This window comes from Bombus fervidus, chromosome 6 (assembly GCF_041682495.2).
Source record: "Bombus fervidus isolate BK054 chromosome 6, iyBomFerv1, whole genome shotgun sequence".
Taxonomy (NCBI): Eukaryota; Metazoa; Arthropoda; class Insecta; order Hymenoptera; family Apidae; genus Bombus; species Bombus fervidus.
In genome coordinates this window covers 17,127,180-17,145,459 of record NC_091522.1, presented here as the reverse complement: position 1 = coordinate 17,145,459, position 18,280 = coordinate 17,127,180, and the positions used below count along the sequence as shown (strand labels likewise).

The window sequence follows — 18,280 nt, the reverse complement described above, 5'->3', positions numbered from 1 at the left end:
ACAGTAGCCTCCATTCTATACAAAGCGTCAATGGCCAATGCGATTTTTATGGAATTGGAATGTAAAAATAGGATAACAAAATACCAATGAAGAAGTTTAAACAATTAGCAGCTGGTATAACCAAGCATATTTATATAATTTAATATTTATTTTTTATTAATATTTATATATTATTAATATTTTATTATTATATTATTAATATTTATATAGTTTAATATTTATATAATTATAATATTATATATATTATATATTATATATATAATATATATAATATATATATATAAACAAGCTTCAAATTCGAATCGTCGACGAATCACTAATTAATTGCAAAAGATATAAACTGCAAATATTGCTTGAATAAATAACAACCGGTATTATTATATTATCCTAATATTATACTGGATTATTAAATTGTGCTCAACCATTGCATAGACCATTGTAAATATGATGTGAAAATTCAAAAAGTATTGAAAAATCCCACAATGTATTATAAATATTGGTTATATTTGCAATCGTAAGAATTATTAAACAGTAAGAATTAATAGCGTCAATCAATAATCGAAACTATTGAATTTTAATAATAATCAACTCGGTAACAAAGAAATTCATATATATATTCTATTACTAATATAATAATCTATTAATAATATATTTTTCTTAGTACGATGGAACAGAAAACTATGATTATTTAACTAGAACTATTTTTTAATATATTAATGTACAACTAAAGTAACTATATCGATACAACTAATCAATTTCTAACGACAACTCGAAACTCGCAACCCACGTCAACCAACGACAACAGCAATAACCTCTTTTTCCACCAAAGCATCCATTTTTAATGGTTTTCGTACTCCCACCACACACACGTTTTCACAGTCGTCCGTGATCAAATATAATCACGCCTTTTCAAGTACTCACTTTTCTGAAGGGTCAGGGACATGTCGCTGAGCTTTATAAATCCATGGGAATATTTCATCTCTTTTGGCCTTTTTTAAACTATTATTCCACGATACTACACTAATAACCTCACCATCAACATTTTCGTATTCTTCGAATCATAATATCGATGACATACCTGAATCGATGACGCTGCTCTGCGCACTATAACCAATTTCTCCGTAGTAGTCGTACCGTAAACATCGCACTATTCAATCATTCTAGAACATAATTGAACAAGCTGCGTAGATATTCGTGGGTATGTATGGTTTAGGGTTAGACTAGATGCCGTGTGCTAATCTAGATTTTACCGTTTCTGTTGGCAGGTGTGCGTGGGTGGTAATTGGTGTTTTTCTGCATGCATTCTCGTATGTCCAACGGTGGTTAAGATTGGTCCCTAATGTATTACCACATGTGTTCGCGTATGTTTAATAATGGATTACTCTATGTATTCGCGTATGTTTAACCATGAATCAACGCGTGCATTCGCGTATGTACTCGCGTGATTTCGCGTGCGATTACCCGTTTATTACTCCATAGATTGGCGAGGTTATGCGCATGCGTCCACGAGTGACATCTAGTCTGTTTGTACAAGACCCCGCGAGTTTCTGGGCACGTTTCCTGCGCATTACGTAGTTTTATACGACTTTATACGCGTCGTGAACTTCTTCGTATATTTTCGTGCGTTTTCGTACGTTATTTTAAATATATTTACGCGTATGCTTCGCAATACGTTTCCAGAATCCTTGAATTTCGTATGCTGTTCTCCGTATTGCTGCTAGACGTGAGTTAATTATCTATTTCTAAATAAATAAATTCTTGAATTTTTGCGTGCGATTGTTCGAACATTTGCGTGATTTCATTTCCATCTACCATTCCGGTTAAATTTCCGATTATACGTTTCTGAATTCTTGTACAATTGTTATGCATATGTGTGCGATTACGTTATTGAAATATCGCTCATTTATGAAATTATATTCAGATTCATATGATATAAATTTCAATATTAATACATAGAAATCAAGTTTTCGGTATTGAGGTTAGAAAATTCTATTTCTTTGGTTGTGTTAACTTTTATTGCAAAAATGGCGTCGTATTAGACTCCGAACAATGCTTGCGACATCAAATTAAAGAAAAGACGTTAATCTCGATCGTATCGTGCAAGAAATCTTTTCCATTTATCTCATTTTGGTTAGCTTCTATCGGTTTCGTTTTCGCGGCAATTGCGTGACATTTTCTCAATTCTCGGTATGCATTCGGCGTTGTCGTAAGTGCAATCGTTCGCGCTGAAACACCGTAAGGAAACTTGCTACAACAATCGACGAGAAGCCTGAGATTGCCGCGGGGGAAAATTGTTCAGAGGCTTCGTGACGGTTTCCACGGAATATGTGGCGGGCGTGTACGTGAAAGCGGAATTCCATCAGCAACCACTGGAATCACGACACTTCGAGCGTGTCACCTTTGCGCGTTCAATTATAACGCCATAAGAAGCGTTCTAGCTGTCGACTATTACCAGACGCATGAATTAATAGGCTCGAATGCGATTTTCTGATATTCCTACTTGCATGACGTACATTCAATTCGTATTTTTTATCGTTCGGCATTATTTTTTAAACACTTTGTTATTGTATTCAGGATTATTTTAGCTAGTAAAATATTACAAATTTGCTGTAATATCAAATAATTTTAGAATTCCGATTATTGACGTGTGAAATTTACGTTAATTATCATTGTTAATTGTATATGTATTAGGGAAGTAGTAATACGTGGGCTGTGAAATTCTATTATCTGTTCAATGTTCGATATTTTGGGTCAATTATTACAGAATGTCCAGTGATTGTTAGAATTATAGTTATCGATTATATTTATATATTCGCGAAATGATAATATTTTAGACGCAATTAGGAATTTCACACTGTACAATATTTAATTTATTCTCTTTTTAAATGATAATGTTAATACATTTGGAACGATACTATCTATATTTTGCGAAGCAGCCAGACTATTTCTTGCTATGTAACGTATCAATCAGATCAATCTTCTTTTCTGTCTAGAAGCAATCGTTAAGTTTCAACAGTATAATAAACCATTTCCGAAGCGTGGCTCGAATGGTGCTCTAGAATTATAAATTCTCAGACCCCGATTTCCACGGCTAAAGAGGGCTGTCATTCTGTAACCATCGTGAACCCCTTTTTTCCGCAATTAAACATTCCGGGAAGGAAGAGCTGAAAATTTTATTAGCCTCTAAATTTCCTTACGGTTCTGAAAAAGATCCAGGCTCGTTTTATTTTATCGTCCAAGTATCTTCGAGACCGATTATTCCCTCTTCATCAACGAATTTGCCTGCTGAAACGAGCAACGGCGATGCCTCTGATTTCCATTCAACCGGTCATAACTCCGAATCGACGAATAAAAAGCAACAGAAGAGAAGCTCGTCGAGACGAAGAAGCCGCAAGATTCAGCTTCCTTTAATCATATCGTTCGCGAGCGCGTTCACTAGCCGCGAAACAGGCCACAAAAGGAGGCCTGGTTAATTTCCGCGCGGAGGGGAAAAACTGGATGGCGCGTAACTGAAACTTCGACTTGTTGAAAAATTTGCAACGCGCCGTGAGCTATTGCCGTCGACGAGACGAGACTAAACCAAACGAGACGGGAGCAGAAGAGAACGAAAGAGGAGTGTGAGGTCCTTTTCACGGCAGAACCGCTTCCTTTCCCTCTTGCTTCCTGCGCTTTGATCCTATAATCAGCCCTTTGTTCCTAGCCACTCTGATACGTTTCCCTTGTAAATGACTCGCTGATTCGACCGTTCCTTTTATTAACCATGCAAATACGAAATCGTGGTATCGGTCTTTGCCATGCTTTACCAGACGTAGCTACGAAAGACGGTTGTTTAGGCGAACAGAAGTTCGACCCTCTTACGATCGTAGCTTGTTACAATGAAATTTTGGGTGAGAATGTTGCGGGACGGGTGGTTAATTAGAAATTTTACTTGACGATTCTCTGGCAACAATCGAGATTCAAGCGCTCGATTATTCTTTAATGGGAAAACGCGAGGTCGATATTAAAGCAACAATTTTAGATAGGTATCTGAACACGGCAGAAAGTGTTTGAGCAATTTAAATTTAGATTCGAACCACGAGATACCGAAAGACATTATTATACGGAGGATACCGAATAGGGAGCTTAGCGAATAGTCCTCTCGTTCTGTCTCCGGCTTCGTACTATGGCTTGGGCTTGTTACGCAAGAAAGGGGAAGGAAATTGTTAGCGTGTTAATTTAGTTCGGACGAGTCAAGTGTATTTGCGACGGTAATTTCATTAAAAAGAAGGCGTGCTCGAAGGTACGTCTTATTTTCTCCTAAGTAATGCCAAGGTTGAATTGATGGAGAAAGAAATGGAAAAAATATTATATTTCTTTTTAAAGGAAAAATGTATTAAACTCTTTGTAAATTCTCTTTGAAACAACGCAAGTCTGAAGGAAAGCGAAAAATCAAAAAATGTCTCTAAATAATTTTTCCTTGCAACATGTTACGGTATACATACATAGATGGACTAACGTGTAACGTCGATTGAAATTGCAAAGCACACACGCGAATTCAAAGCAAGGAGGTGTACTATCCGCGACCAATGTTTGTGTTTCGGTGGTAACCTGACGGGATCCAGGTGAAGCAAGATAATCCTCGGTAAAAGCCACTTACGGAGCGGTGTATAGCACTTTAACTTGTTATTATATAAGTTCCCGTGGCGGCGCTTAAATAAACTTGCGGCCCGGTGAAAAGGAGACGAAAAACGGTGCATGTCTTAGCTCGGCGCAGCGTGAACATTTAACGAACGCTTAACGAGCCGTACGTAACCGAAGAAATAACCTCGGTTGTCGAGCTAAGCAATCCAGTTATCGTCTTCTCCTTTCCCGAGAAACAGCCACGATGAATTTCTGTCTAAAAGTACGTCAATCAACGCACGGATCTTTTTTTTTTCGTATCTTTTTTTCCTAAAGGTTCCCTCGAGTATTTTTGTCGAATGTTCTTTACGAGGAATTCTTCTCTGTTTTTCGGTGGTGTGAACGAAAGATGTAATTAATAGAGCAACGTTCCTCGCGTTTTAGAAATCGATACTAATGAATTAAAAGTGTGGAGTACGTTTAAAGATACAATTTTATGTAAATCAGACATTCGCGAAGACAGTTGAGAAAGTTTTGCGCTCCAATTATTCGTTTTCGCAAGGAAATTGATGAATATTGTCAGGAAGAAGAAAATGAATATCGATTAAAAATTGTTTAACGATTTCGTTTCACAAAGTACATTGAGAAACGAAGTTGGAAGTCAAGCATAAAGTTTCTGAATACTCGTGAACGAAGTTTTAAATCAGTTTCTGGAAATTAATCTTCGATTAAGATTAAACCTGCTATTCTCCGGTCTTCTGGAAATGATAAATATTAATTACATCTGTCGTATGAGTGAACATTAAGGTTTAAATTAAATGATTGTAGTGTCTTCACAAAGATATTCCAACGAATCAAGTTTAGAGAAATTAGATCGAAAATGCCAGAGAATAACGATGTTCGCGTAAAGCGGTCGAGAAACGTCATTTGGCTGAACTAATTCGAGTGCTCGTAAAGGGTTAATATAAACACTGATAATTTCAGATGAAAATGTTACAATAGCAAGACTGGGAAATTTTGACCGGTGGAATTAAATTAAGAAATATTTAATTTCACACGGTAGACAGTTACTGCTTCTTCTCCTTAAAATATTTCTTCGATACCGTATACCGTTAATTAAAGTGCAAAGAAAATTTCAAGAAACAAATTTACAACGATACATCACAGTAAATAAAATTCCTAGTTTCAATGATCTCGACTGTTTTCGGAAACTGCATCCTTTTCGAGTTTCATTTCACGGTACGAAACGAGCGTCCATAAATCAGCAAGTGTCTAACTTGATTTAATCAACGACGGGTTACTAATTTTCCTCGAATTACTCGTGAAAAGCGTTCAACTGCAAATTTCCCGAGAACCTTAATTAACAACAGGTTGTTTAATCTTTCGTGACTCGCGACGAAAATTCGTTATAATTCCCCTCTCTCTCTCTCTCTCTATTTCTCAACCTTTTTCTTTCATTCGTTTCCTTTCCTCCCATTTTTCTTTCCTTTAAAAAGATTTTAATCCCAAAACTCCTGCTCGTCTAATGATAAACGACCACGACCATGTAAAACTGCGAAAGTGTGTCCCGTGCAGGCAGCAGTTCGCAATTTCGTGGGGAAATTATCGCGAACGTGTCGTAGAGTTCCAGAGAGCCAACTAACGTAAGAACCAGGAGCATAATGTAGTTTTATTGCGGCCACAATTCGGTCCAACACGAAACTTCTCCTTGCTCCTACGACTTCTTCTACATTCTCGAATATTTTGCAACTGTTTTTTCTCGAAACGTTTAACCGAACCATCTACCTAAAGAAGAGAAACGGTTTTTCTTCCGTAGGATCATAGAATTTTCTTACGATAACGAATTCGAAAAAACACTATGTTTTCGCTATGTTTTTCGGACGCAGGAAAAACGCGATTTTCTACGAACGAATAACTCGGGCAAAGTCAAGAACCGCGAACTTTTGAGAAATACATGGAACACCGATAAGAAATATTGACTGCAATATTTATAAAAGCGGATCTTGGAATCCAAGTGCACGTTATCCAAAGCATATTCGTTGCACGCTTCGTTCTACGCGCGTGGGTTTATGAAATAGGAATAAAAAAGAAAAGAGAGAAAAAGTAAATAACGAATATATTATAAATTACAGTAATTTATCGCGCCGTTCGATATTTTTCTATTCGTTTATTTTTAATACATTTCTAATATTAATCTACTTTTTGCAAAGTTTACCAAAGCTCGTACACATCAAAGGGAAAAAATGAAATAAGCGAGAAACCTTGTTGGAAGTCAACACTGGGCAGTCGTAAAAATCGGAACTTGACGTTTTATATAACCAACAAACTTCGCTGTATTTTCCCCGCGATATTCTTTTCATTCCACGTATTCCAAGAACGTACAAAATTTGCCGGTCTCTTCGATGTTTGCACAGAAAATCGATAATTTGCAGAAGGAATTAAAATGGTTCGTTCGGTTGTTTTTCCAACTCGCAACAAGAAGAGAAACAGAGGAAGAAAAAAACAAGCAGAGAAATCGAGACAATTCGCGATAGGATGATTCCCGCGGCGTCCCCTTGTTCAATCCAGGGAAACGATTTTAAAATCCCGAGGATACCGTTCGACTGGCTGAGCCCCTTACACGCACGAGTTGCCTGAGCTGCAATCAATAAGAAGTCGAGATTGCTTCAGCGATTGCCTCGGGCTGGATAGCAAGCAAAGGCTTCCGCAGACCGTAGAATGAGAAAAGGCCAACGATTGCGGCTTGCAAAGAAGAATCTGCATTTATCATCGATGTGTAAGCAACGTGGACAAAGATAGTGCGCGGAATGCGCTCTGTGACGGGTATTAAAGAAACGTTCGATCGGTTTGGATCTAGTACGATACTTTAGAGCGAAAATTTATGCGCAAATGCTGAGATTCGAACGTTAAAGGATTATACCTTTGGAACTTTTAATTACATTTTTTCAGAAATTTAAACTTTCGGATTTTGAAATTTAAAAACATTAAAAATCTTTCGGTGTTTAGCTTGCAATTTACATTTGAAAACTTGAAAACTCTCTTGTATCGTAGTTTGGTAGAATCGTCATCGAATCTTGCCTTTCTTTCGCGTCTACGATTAATTGACATTAAAAATCTTCGTCGTCGTTGATTTAATAAATATCCTATCATCATACAAAACGTATAGCGATTACTTTTTAAAGGATTATTTAGTTAGCTGATTCAAAGGTAGAATCTGACGTAAAATATTTGGCTAGAGGGAGAAATTCATTAGGAAATGCTGTTGGTTTCAACTCTCTCAACCAAGCCGGCACTCGGCGTACAAACTTATAATAGTCAATTCCACTAACGATTTGGTTTTGAATCAGATTCTAATACTCCGGGAAGCGTACACTGCTTTTCCACCCGGAGTGCTGGACGTTGACCCTCGATAATCTGTCAGAAACGACAAACGATCGGTTTCCGTTTCGAACTACTTTGCCTAAAGCTCGGTGAAAGAACGGAGAAGTTAAACGTTCTCAAAGTTTCCCGTCTTCTCGCTCCTCTTGCCCGATATCCGCTCGGTTCTCGTTCTTATAATCCCGCGTCATTTTCATTCGCGGCTATCCAACTCTCTCGACAAGGAGTCGCGAAGAACATTCTTATTAAGGTCGGATTATCGTGTTCTTCGGGTATACGATGCTTGAATCGCAATTCGTATGTTTGCGATGCTGCTTCTTGTTACATCATCGACGTTTTATGGCCTTGGAAAAAGAAGATGTTACGCTACCTCGCAGATACTTTGTTTCCGATGGTCGTAAAGGTTGTATCCTCGAGATTAGATGTGAATTAAACCATAGAAATATCAGGAAGGATGCAAAACGTGTAATAAAGTAGGTCGAGTTTGGATAAAGGAGAACGTTGATTCTTGTTTTAAACTTTATCGCGATATTTCATTCGTATATTATTTTTGTACAACTGATTTCTTGTTAATTACGAACTCGTTTATTTTACACCCCACTGGAAGTCGAATACGTCGAAAATCATCTTACACTTGGAGCAAGTTCTTACATGGTTTCTTGTTGTCTAGTTTACAACTGGAAACCTCGTTCGTTTGAAGAGAAAACGAAAAAATTTCAAACGAGAAAACCAGAAAAATAAACCCTAGAAAATCCTCTTTCTTCGGCAGAAATGAATTACGAGATTTTAAACACTGCTATCCTTTGAAATATAAACTAACCGTATAACGTGAACAATTTAGAATCGTTTGACAATGTTAAAACCATGAAACTATGGTAGTTGCACAATTTCCAACGTGTAGTGGGAAGATTCAGTTTCTCACCCCTTCAAAATGGGCTAGGATCATTTCCACAGGACATGGTGCGTACCAAACAGCCTTTACGACGCACCAATTCCCATTCCGCGTCATAAACTTGTTTTCCGCGCCCTTACCAGGGGAAAACGGGTCTTCGAATGTACACGTGCGCATCCCACCTATGTTTCTACACATAGACACGCGTATTTCCAAGATCAAACAGAAGTCGCACGACGACGAAGGCCCTGCTCTTGTTACCATTGACTCGACTTTTCTCTTTCCCTCTCATCCAAGTCCACCCTTCGAGAAGTCGAATATCCGTCATTCCGAAGAAAGATACTATGGGGGAACGTGACCACTCACGTGAAAACGACCAGAACGTCGATCTTCGGATTTATTCAAAATTCTTGTTTCTTCCAACGGGATTTTTAGATTGGACGTTTTCGGGATTGCTTGAAGTTTCTATTTTACAGTCTGTGGACGAGGGATTTTTAGAACTGTCTCGATTCTTGAATAAATGATTTTTCAACTGCGAACTTTTGGAATTATTTAGATCCTTGTTTCTTTTAATACGGTTTTTACATTGGACGTTCTCGGAATTATTTGAAATACCGATTAGATGTAAAGGCTATTAATTGCAAAAGTTTGAAAATTTTCCACTCGAATTTGGCATTTTTAAAGCTCACAGATATGTTAGAATTACCTCGGTTCTTGTATGTATTTTCCCCAAGTAAGGGACATGGAGAATTTTTAATTTTTCAGGTTATTTAAATTCCCGCGTTATACGATCACTGTATTAAAAATTCTTGGAATTATATAAATTCTCGATCCCACTATTCACTGATCAAGGATTCCTGCAATTACTACGAGGAATTTATGCTATACATAACTCGGAGAATTATCGTGGAGCAAAGTTAGCGGTATAACAATGGTAGAAACAAGGTAATTCCATTTGACGATCGTCAAACGTCGACGACCTGTCTCGGCACGTTCAATTCCGTTCGCTGACCATTCTTAAGCCCGTTTCACACCGATTTAATGACCGCGTTTATCTCGCTTTAATTAATTTTTCTCCTACAGGCAATTTATCCAGGTATTTAACGACGCGAGCGCGTCGATTGATTTCTCAAAGAAGCTGCTGCTCTTCGGTTGAAAATTCGCTTAACGTCGAGCGTAAGAATGCGTTTATGGAACAACAAACTCATCGCATATTGCATAGCGGAGGAAAGGACACGTTTTCCTCGGTGTTACACGCGATATATCGCCGGAGAAAGGAGGAAAGGAAAAACCATCGGTTGCAGCATCGTGAAGGACGATAATAATGTTACGAGAATGAAAAAAGTGAAAGAAAAGGAGAGAGAAAAAGGAAGGAAAAAATAGAAGAGGTTGTAGAACGTGCGGTGGTGGAATATTCTAATTCTCTCGTCTCGCTTTTCCTACGTGAGTTACTCGTGTAAATATTCCAAAATACAGAAAAAATATACAACAGTCGCGAATACGCGAAAAAAAGCTTAATGAATGTGAACAATTTAAAAGAGGCCGTTGGCTAATGGTTATTTATACCGCGGAGTAAAAAAACGTCGCTGGTTTCGCGCGTCCTCGGGAAAAATTTGAAAAAATAGATAAACGATTAAGTCGAAAGGAGCGAAAACGAAAGGCAGGAAAAGTGGTCTACGAGAAAGTAATCGTTCAAATTGGCGGACTCAGTCTGCCGAGGATCAAACGTAATTTATCTAAAGTGCGTTCATAAGTCTTGCAATTAGGTGGTTGTCGAAGGGCGCACGCGAGCAATTATTGGAGAAAATTGGATAATTCCATTGAGGCGGTACGAAAGAGGGTTAGTCTCATGATAGTGACTAATGACGATAAGCTTTGAATTAGCCGCCCTCCTGGTAAATTAACCTACTCCTTCTTCACACTGATTATCGATGGTTTCCGTTATTCAAGGTCGTCCTTTGTTTTATTTAAATTAGTCTTAATCCAACACGATCTACCGCGTTTTATCAAATTAATCGTATTAAAGGAACGCTGATATTATTTTTCACATAGGTAGGGAGGAGCAGATTTATAGTTCCTTAAAGAGGAAAGGAGTAAAGGTTCTCTTTAACCCGGTAACTAGGTCGTTCATTAGTCGGAAACTCCTATAATCGCAGACTTGAAAGTTAATTGCTAGAAATTAATTTGGTGAATTTCAATGCATTTCGATCATAAATATCGTATAACGATACGTTGGAAACATAATACGTCAAGAGAATAAGTTATTACACCGAGATATTGTTGAAAATGATAACGTGAATTCGCGCTCGCCATTCATATGCAGATGCGCTATTTACAATGAATAGTAACTAGAAGATAGTTGTAGATACAATCGATAGATTTAATCGATAGGTTTAAGATGTTCTTTTGTTTTTATCCCTAGTCCATGTAAGAAAGTGCAATAAAGGTTTCCCGGCTCAGAAAGCTGTGATAGATTTATCCAAAGAATAAAATAATAGCTAATATGATCCTACCTCTGAATAAAGAAATAACAACAGATATTATTAACAATTCGAGTAAGAAACCAATTCATTTCCTCCAGTTAACCTGATAATTGATCGACACTTGGATTGGAACAAATACGATCGGTACAGCGGTAGAGTAAACCTACACTTATTGCCATAAGTAGCAATGGTCCATCACGTGTCAGACAAGCGAGTTACGGATGCCTTTGATCAGGCATCAGCGTGATCTTGAGAATTCCAGACTTTTAATCAAAACGGTAACAATAAGAGGAAGAACGACGATGACACAATAGGAATAATCGTGCTGGTATATCGAGACTTACCAGTGACCTTGATGTGATAGGGTAGTTGGGCACGCCAGGTGTCTTGCATTTTTCTGTCAGGTGCGACGCAGCGATACTCGCCAGCTTCCTGGTAAACGACTCGACTCAGAGCCAATGGGCCGGGACCACCGACTGGATCCATTCCAGGACCGTGTCCCCAACAACCACCGTCGCACTCCAGAGTCACCGCGCCCCCGATCTGAACTTCCATCTTTCGGGAATCGGTGGCCTCGCCGTTCAACGCTTCCGCTTCCGTTTCCATGTCTGGATCATCTAAACGATGATTCGAACGATAAATGTTAGCCAGGAGGGTGAAATAAAAGCAACGGAGAGGCAGGTAGAGACAGATACAAACACGTCAAGATTTATTTAATAAATGTACGAAATTAAACAGAGCACGATAACGTTTCGAATATTCGAACCATCGAGTCTTCATACTTATACGCCGAGTATTTTGCTACGTTCGTTCCAAACTTCCCATCCGTACAATTTAACGTGGAAAATATATTTTCCACAAAAGTGGCGTCTTTGGATATCCGCTACAGGGTGAAGAAAATTACAGATTTCAATTTTTCCAATGGCCCCGACATATCAGAGGCGAGCGCGTGCTCGCGATTCTCGGGCACGCGACTCGCATTCGTTTCCAGAGGTATTTTAAAGCGATCCTGAAATCCGACCGGTCGTTGTCATCGATAAGAACGAGGTGGCCGCGCATCAGGAATCGCACGCACGTACCGAGAATAAAGTTCAAGGTAGAAGTGGCGTATCCACGTGTGAGCTTCCGGAGAAAATCTTTTTGTCGGAGAACGAGGGCAAGGGAAGATAGGACGGACACCGATGACGCTCGCATCGGTGTGCCTTTCCTTTCCCAATTCTACCTGCGGAATTATATGTGCGCGATCGTTTGCTCTGCTGCGAGCTAACGCTATGTCCACAATTACGAGGAGAAAGGGTGTCGAGGGGTTGGTGATGTCGCGGCCGGGCTATCTTCTCTCCGAGAGGAGAATTAGAACGTCGGTAGATAGGGTGGAATTGGTTGGAGGGAGAGGAAGAGAGAAACAAAAGGAAGAGAGGAAAGAAGGGCAAAGAGGCGGGCGAAACGAAAACGATGGTGGGGATAGTCGAAGGGGATGGAGAAAGAGAGCAGTCCTTTGAGTTAGCAAGCTGATCCTCTGGCTCATCCTATAACAAAACAAAGGGATCAAAGTGGTGGATGCGACGATAGGAGGCTTTTACACCCTCCCTCAAGCCCCGGTCGGCTCGCTGGCTATACCTCGTTTGTCTTGTAGTTTGTTCGGAATTTTACAGCAAACACAGTCGTGACGCTATAACAAACAGCGGGTATACTGAGAGAAGGGTGGGAGATTAAGGGGTGAAGGGAAGAGTTTCCACTTTTTCTTTGTTAACCTCCTGAATGCACGCGCGTTCGCGAATACGCGAGTGCACGGAAAATCTCTGTTTTTTAATGGCGATTCTCGTTACCTACGAATTTGATCTATCACCGGAAATTCCGACTGACGCGCGCTTTGATCCTCGATGCGGGCAATTTTGTCGCGATTCACCGCATCGATGGGATCCATGCGTCGTGATCTCATGTGCGTCGAATCGACTCGTCGTTCATCCTGGAAAAATATAAAAATACTCGAGCGCGTATTGTGCCACGCATCGACGTTTTATCTGCTGCCGAACAATTTTCGAGAGGAGTTTTCCCGGCATGTTTTCGAGCCTCGGTGAATCGTAACTTTTTTACATTCTGAATTTGAAATCTACACACGTAGATAGTTTGTTTTACATAAATACACCTCGTGCGATCTGACACGTTGCAATTGAAATATTATCCATAGTCGGAGCTCGTTGAAGAGATCTCGGAAACTAAAGCATTCTTTAACGTTTCTATTTAACGATCAATCCGTAGCTATCCATCTTTGAAACTATACGTAACTTCAACTTTGTTGTTCGTTACGCTGTCGAGAGCTTAAGTACTTTGGATGTCGATTGTTGCAAGCCCAATTGCTTTTGACTTCGTATAATGTATTATGTTTCACGACTGATTGGTAACTGATAGGCCAACCAAACTGCTAACTAACCACTACCTTTGGAAGGTATCTCCACCTCCTCCCTTTCGCTAACCGCGTCTTTTTCAGATACCTAATCCGTCCGTATCCGATGACGGACAGAACTTTAGTTGTAGCACGAGAATCTAGAAATTCTAAATTAAATCTAATTTTAATCTATCTAAAAAAAGACCTAACCCCAACCTAACCCCAAATCTAGAAATTTGCAGCGAGACACACTGTAGTATCGGGAATGTACTACTTAATAATAATTAAACGATGGTTTATTTACAAAGAATCGGTCGATACAGATGTTGACTAGACAGGAAACGATGGTTATTTAACATCAACTAATCGCAATAACGTACTATACTTTAGATAACTCAATAATTAATTGGCAACTCTCGTCACAACGGATCCAACGCTCTCTCTCTCTCTCTCGACAACGCTAGCAACACTATATCGACAACGCAACCCGCACTTCCTGACTTCTCCACCGACACTGACTGTGAATTTGTCTCTCTGCCTTGGCATCCCTTTCGTCCCTTTGTTTTAGTCTCACCACGCACGTGTTACGCAACCGCTCGTGGCCAGAGTCACGCAGGCCTTTTTTCCACGAAACTGTTCAGCTAAAGGACCGACGACACATTGGTGGGCCTGTCGGTACCTCGGCTCGCGACAATGTTTATGGTTTAGCCGATATTTTTAGGCCACGATACTACAATACTATGTTTCTCAATATTAGACAAACGTTCGATTTCGATGTTTCGCTTTTCCTAAACGCGACAGCGATCACGGAAAGCGACCGCCTAGCATCGAGAATCAATTTCCTAAACAACACAATTCGATCGATCCGAGCGTTTCCGAAATCCACCGTTTGCTCTCTCCGCCACTCTGAAACGTACGTTATCTATGATTGCACGAAATTGGTGTTCGCCGTTTAAAATCCTGCTAGACGTTATCCACGGATAAGTAATCCGGCTAGGAGATTCGAACAGGACGCGGTTGCGCTGTAATCGATAATTCCTTACAGGGGATGGCTGGTTTATAGGTGCACTCGAGCCATCTAAATTGCGTAGAGATTAGGTGCTCGGAAACCCGTATCCAGGATCCCGTCGGTCGACGGTGCGAGCGGAAGCTGGAGCTGAAGAGGCGGAAAGGGGCAGAGGAAGTGGAAAAGGAGGAAACTCGAAGGTTCGAGGGGGATTCTGCCACCCTCTCCTCTCTTCCACGGGTTATAATGGCAAGATGGAAGGTCGTACGGGGTCCAAGGCTGGGTAGGAAATTTGCAAATTTTCGCGACAGGGCACGGATAATTTCCGGTTGGCTCGGTGGTTTCCGTACTTGACAAATGACTATGGTTTCCGGTTATCGGCTGCGACGACCACCATCCCTCTTGCATTCCGAATTAGCGAGAATGTCTGTTGCTCTTTAGGAGAGGCGATACTCTTTCCCATCTTCGCTCCACGATTACCTACTCTTCTCCTTTGCATTTCTATGGATCGCGATTTCCTCCCGAAGATATTTACTTCCCGTACGAGTGAAACGTTTTTTCCTTTTATTTGTTGCTTCATAGTTTTTAATGCTTTAAATATTCTAATCGTTTTCTTTGAGATTTCTTGCAAATCATTACGTTTAAAAAATGTGTTTTCTCCACTTGTACGGTACTTGGTAAAAAATAGCGTTTAATTTTATGTCAGTATGGATTTGTTAGATCGATCAAGTCCCAACGTGGTTTTTGTAATAGAAACGTTCTTTTTAACGAATAAAAGATTTCGTAGAAGACAAATATTTCGATGCATAAACGATGAAGTAGCGCAACATTTATCTCATTCGGTCGAGAACGAAACGAAATCGTAATATAAAATGGTAAATTATCTCTTCAGGAGCAGGCAATACACGTAGACTAGAAAATGGATTTTCTGTCGAAATTTTAAGACAATTTTGAATCGCCTTTACCACGGCCGTTTAATAACATAAATCTTCGCCGATGACGCAAACATATCGCATTTCGAAGACTCGGTGGATCGTTTCGACGAACGAGACTCCCGATTCAATCGCTCTCATAACTCAAACAGTCGTGCAACGCGGCCCGCGATTTCCATTAATTTCTAATATTACTGTACCCTTTATCGGCTCGTACAGCTGCTCTACTTATTCTATTTTTAACCTTTTCATTGTTATGGAACGAAATGGTCGTTCCATAGCCCGCTCAATAAATCCATTCGTTAGCTATAGACACCGATAGATTTCAACGTATATTTAACGCGATTTTTAGCGTCTTTATTTAATTCAATATCGTAGCAATTGACAAATAAAATGAATAACACAAAGATATTTCGCGATCAAACCTGTATTTCCATAACGTTGTACGAAAACGAAAAGGGACTTTTCACTTTTAAAAGATCGTCTATTTTTTGCATTATCGTCAGAATGGACTATCTTTGAAGCATCTCTCTTGATACATCGTACCAACTAACTACTTCGTAGCTTTTCGTTATATATATTACAAATGTAATCGAGACTTTATCTTACAATCGATCGTTCCTCGCGCTTGAAAATTGAATTTTCTGTTCTTTATTTGCGCGATAACACGGTTATCTTGCCAACACACTCCTCTCCATTTCGTCGAACAGAGAATAAAAAGAAGAACAGAATAATTGCGAAATTATCATCGCATTCCTGTATACAGTTTCGTGTTTCTAATTTGATATTAATCTAATTTCTAATTTCTCTAACGAACAAAGAACACATTAATGCGCTTAATTGCCAAGAAACTCAACAGGTAAGAGACGCGTTTAACAAAGGAAACCCGAGTCTTCGTAAAGTATAATAAAATACGTAAGAGTGTCAACAAAGTCTCGCAGTTTTGACGGGAGTTTGGAAAGCACGCCAAGTCTCTGAACATGTAAATTACGTTGATGGGAAAAATACTCACAGCGTACGTTTAGGAAATAACCAATACTGGTGAATATGCCGAGCATGTGCCTGGTGTAACATTTGTACCAGCCGCTCTCGGCGCGGCTGATTTTTGTGAAGTTCAGCCATCCGTCGTCGCTCTGCTCGACGGGTGGTCCATTGTCTGAAACACAAACAGAGAGGCTGTATGGTACGGGAATTAACTCGGTGGAAACATCACGTCGTCCGACCGAGCCGCCGGCGATTCTACGCGCACGGTTCTCGCGCGGAATCGCACCGTGCTCCTACCCGATTAACCGGCATCGCGTCGTTGGTATTACGCGGTCGACGCTGGCGCGGTGCCAACACAGGCCTCGTTATTGTCTTTCGAAAAATCTCTGCACGCGCGGGATTACGCGCCAACGAATCGAAACCTGCAATGGGGCAAGGGGATGCTGTTTCGAGGGTTAAGTCGCTGGGAACAGGTAACCTCGTGTAATTTTACTATTTGCTATAGGAAGCCATGGTAAATAAGAAAGTCTGTGCAATTTTGATACTTTCAGAGCTAGTAAAAGGGAAACTCGCGTACTTTTCGTACTTTCCTAGCAACGAACTAATCTCACGTAGTTGTAATATTTTCGGTGCAAGGTTTAGTAATCGAGCGAAATCTTTTGATATTTTGATATTTAAGTTGCTATACGTTGATATATCGACTGCGTTTCTCAGCAAACTAGCGCTCTTTCGTTTTCAACGTTGTTCGGAATTTTGAGCGACCGTCCGTTTATGATACGCACAGGCCCATTCCCTTCTTTAGGAAATTCCGAATTGCATGTCCTCCTCGAGCTGTAACCCTAACGACTCCGAGGTCAGGTAAAAAAAACCCCTGGGAAGGACCCACCGAAAGGGCTGATAGGGAGAATCAGCAACGTAGGAGAACAGTTCATGAGCAGACATCACGCGTTACGTTTATACAACAAGTTCGACATAGTACTGGATTACTCTAACACTCGATGTATTAAACCTCCTCTACCTTGAGCGTTAATTCATTCGAGGTACGCGATATCGACCGATCGGTTTGATCTGCAACATAATTAATTTGCAACAAACATTGAAGGATTTTATCTGAAACGTCGAAAAGAAATACGAAAGGATTAATAGAAAAATTAGTCACAGAGATTGAGAGCAATTACGTGAATTTCTATGGAAGAAATGTATTCTCATAATATACTACGCCACGTCAGGTTAAAGATATATGTCGAATGGAATATGAAATTGGAATTAGTAGAAGCATAAGTCGTCGACGATGAAAATTGACCGGAGTATCGATAAATCAAACTACCCAGCAATTCCACCTATCAATAATCCCGATTAAAACGAACGGCCACGATAAATCTTCGGACGCTACAACCCTTTCGTGCAGCCGGAACTTAAAACTCAGCGATCGTATCGATCGTATTTTCGTTAATCAAATTAGTACACGCGACTCGGCTATCTTCCTGCTTGCGAGTAGGCGGGGCGGCGGTACGATAAGAAACAAACAAAAGTGAACCGAGAGGATCTACCGCGGCTCGGCTTATTCGAGCGAACGAGTAAAACAAAGAAGCCGAGGAAAAGAAAAAGGAAGCAAGGAAA

General features: G+C 40.0%; 1 protein-coding gene across 1 annotated transcript in view; it reads right to left on the bottom strand.

Moving 5' to 3' along the window:
• Window positions 1–18,280, bottom strand: part of Tei (irregular chiasm C-roughest protein teiresias) — a 321,545-nt gene that overhangs the window by 66,703 nt on the left and 236,562 nt on the right. Inside the window, exons 8-9 of the mRNA XM_072004984.1 lie at window positions 16,689–16,832; window positions 11,697–11,969 (exon numbers count right to left, since the gene is read on the bottom strand). Of these exons, the coding sequence (XP_071861085.1) occupies window positions 11,697–11,969; window positions 16,689–16,832 (417 nt within the window). The remainder of the gene's footprint in view (window positions 1–11,696; window positions 11,970–16,688; window positions 16,833–18,280) is intronic.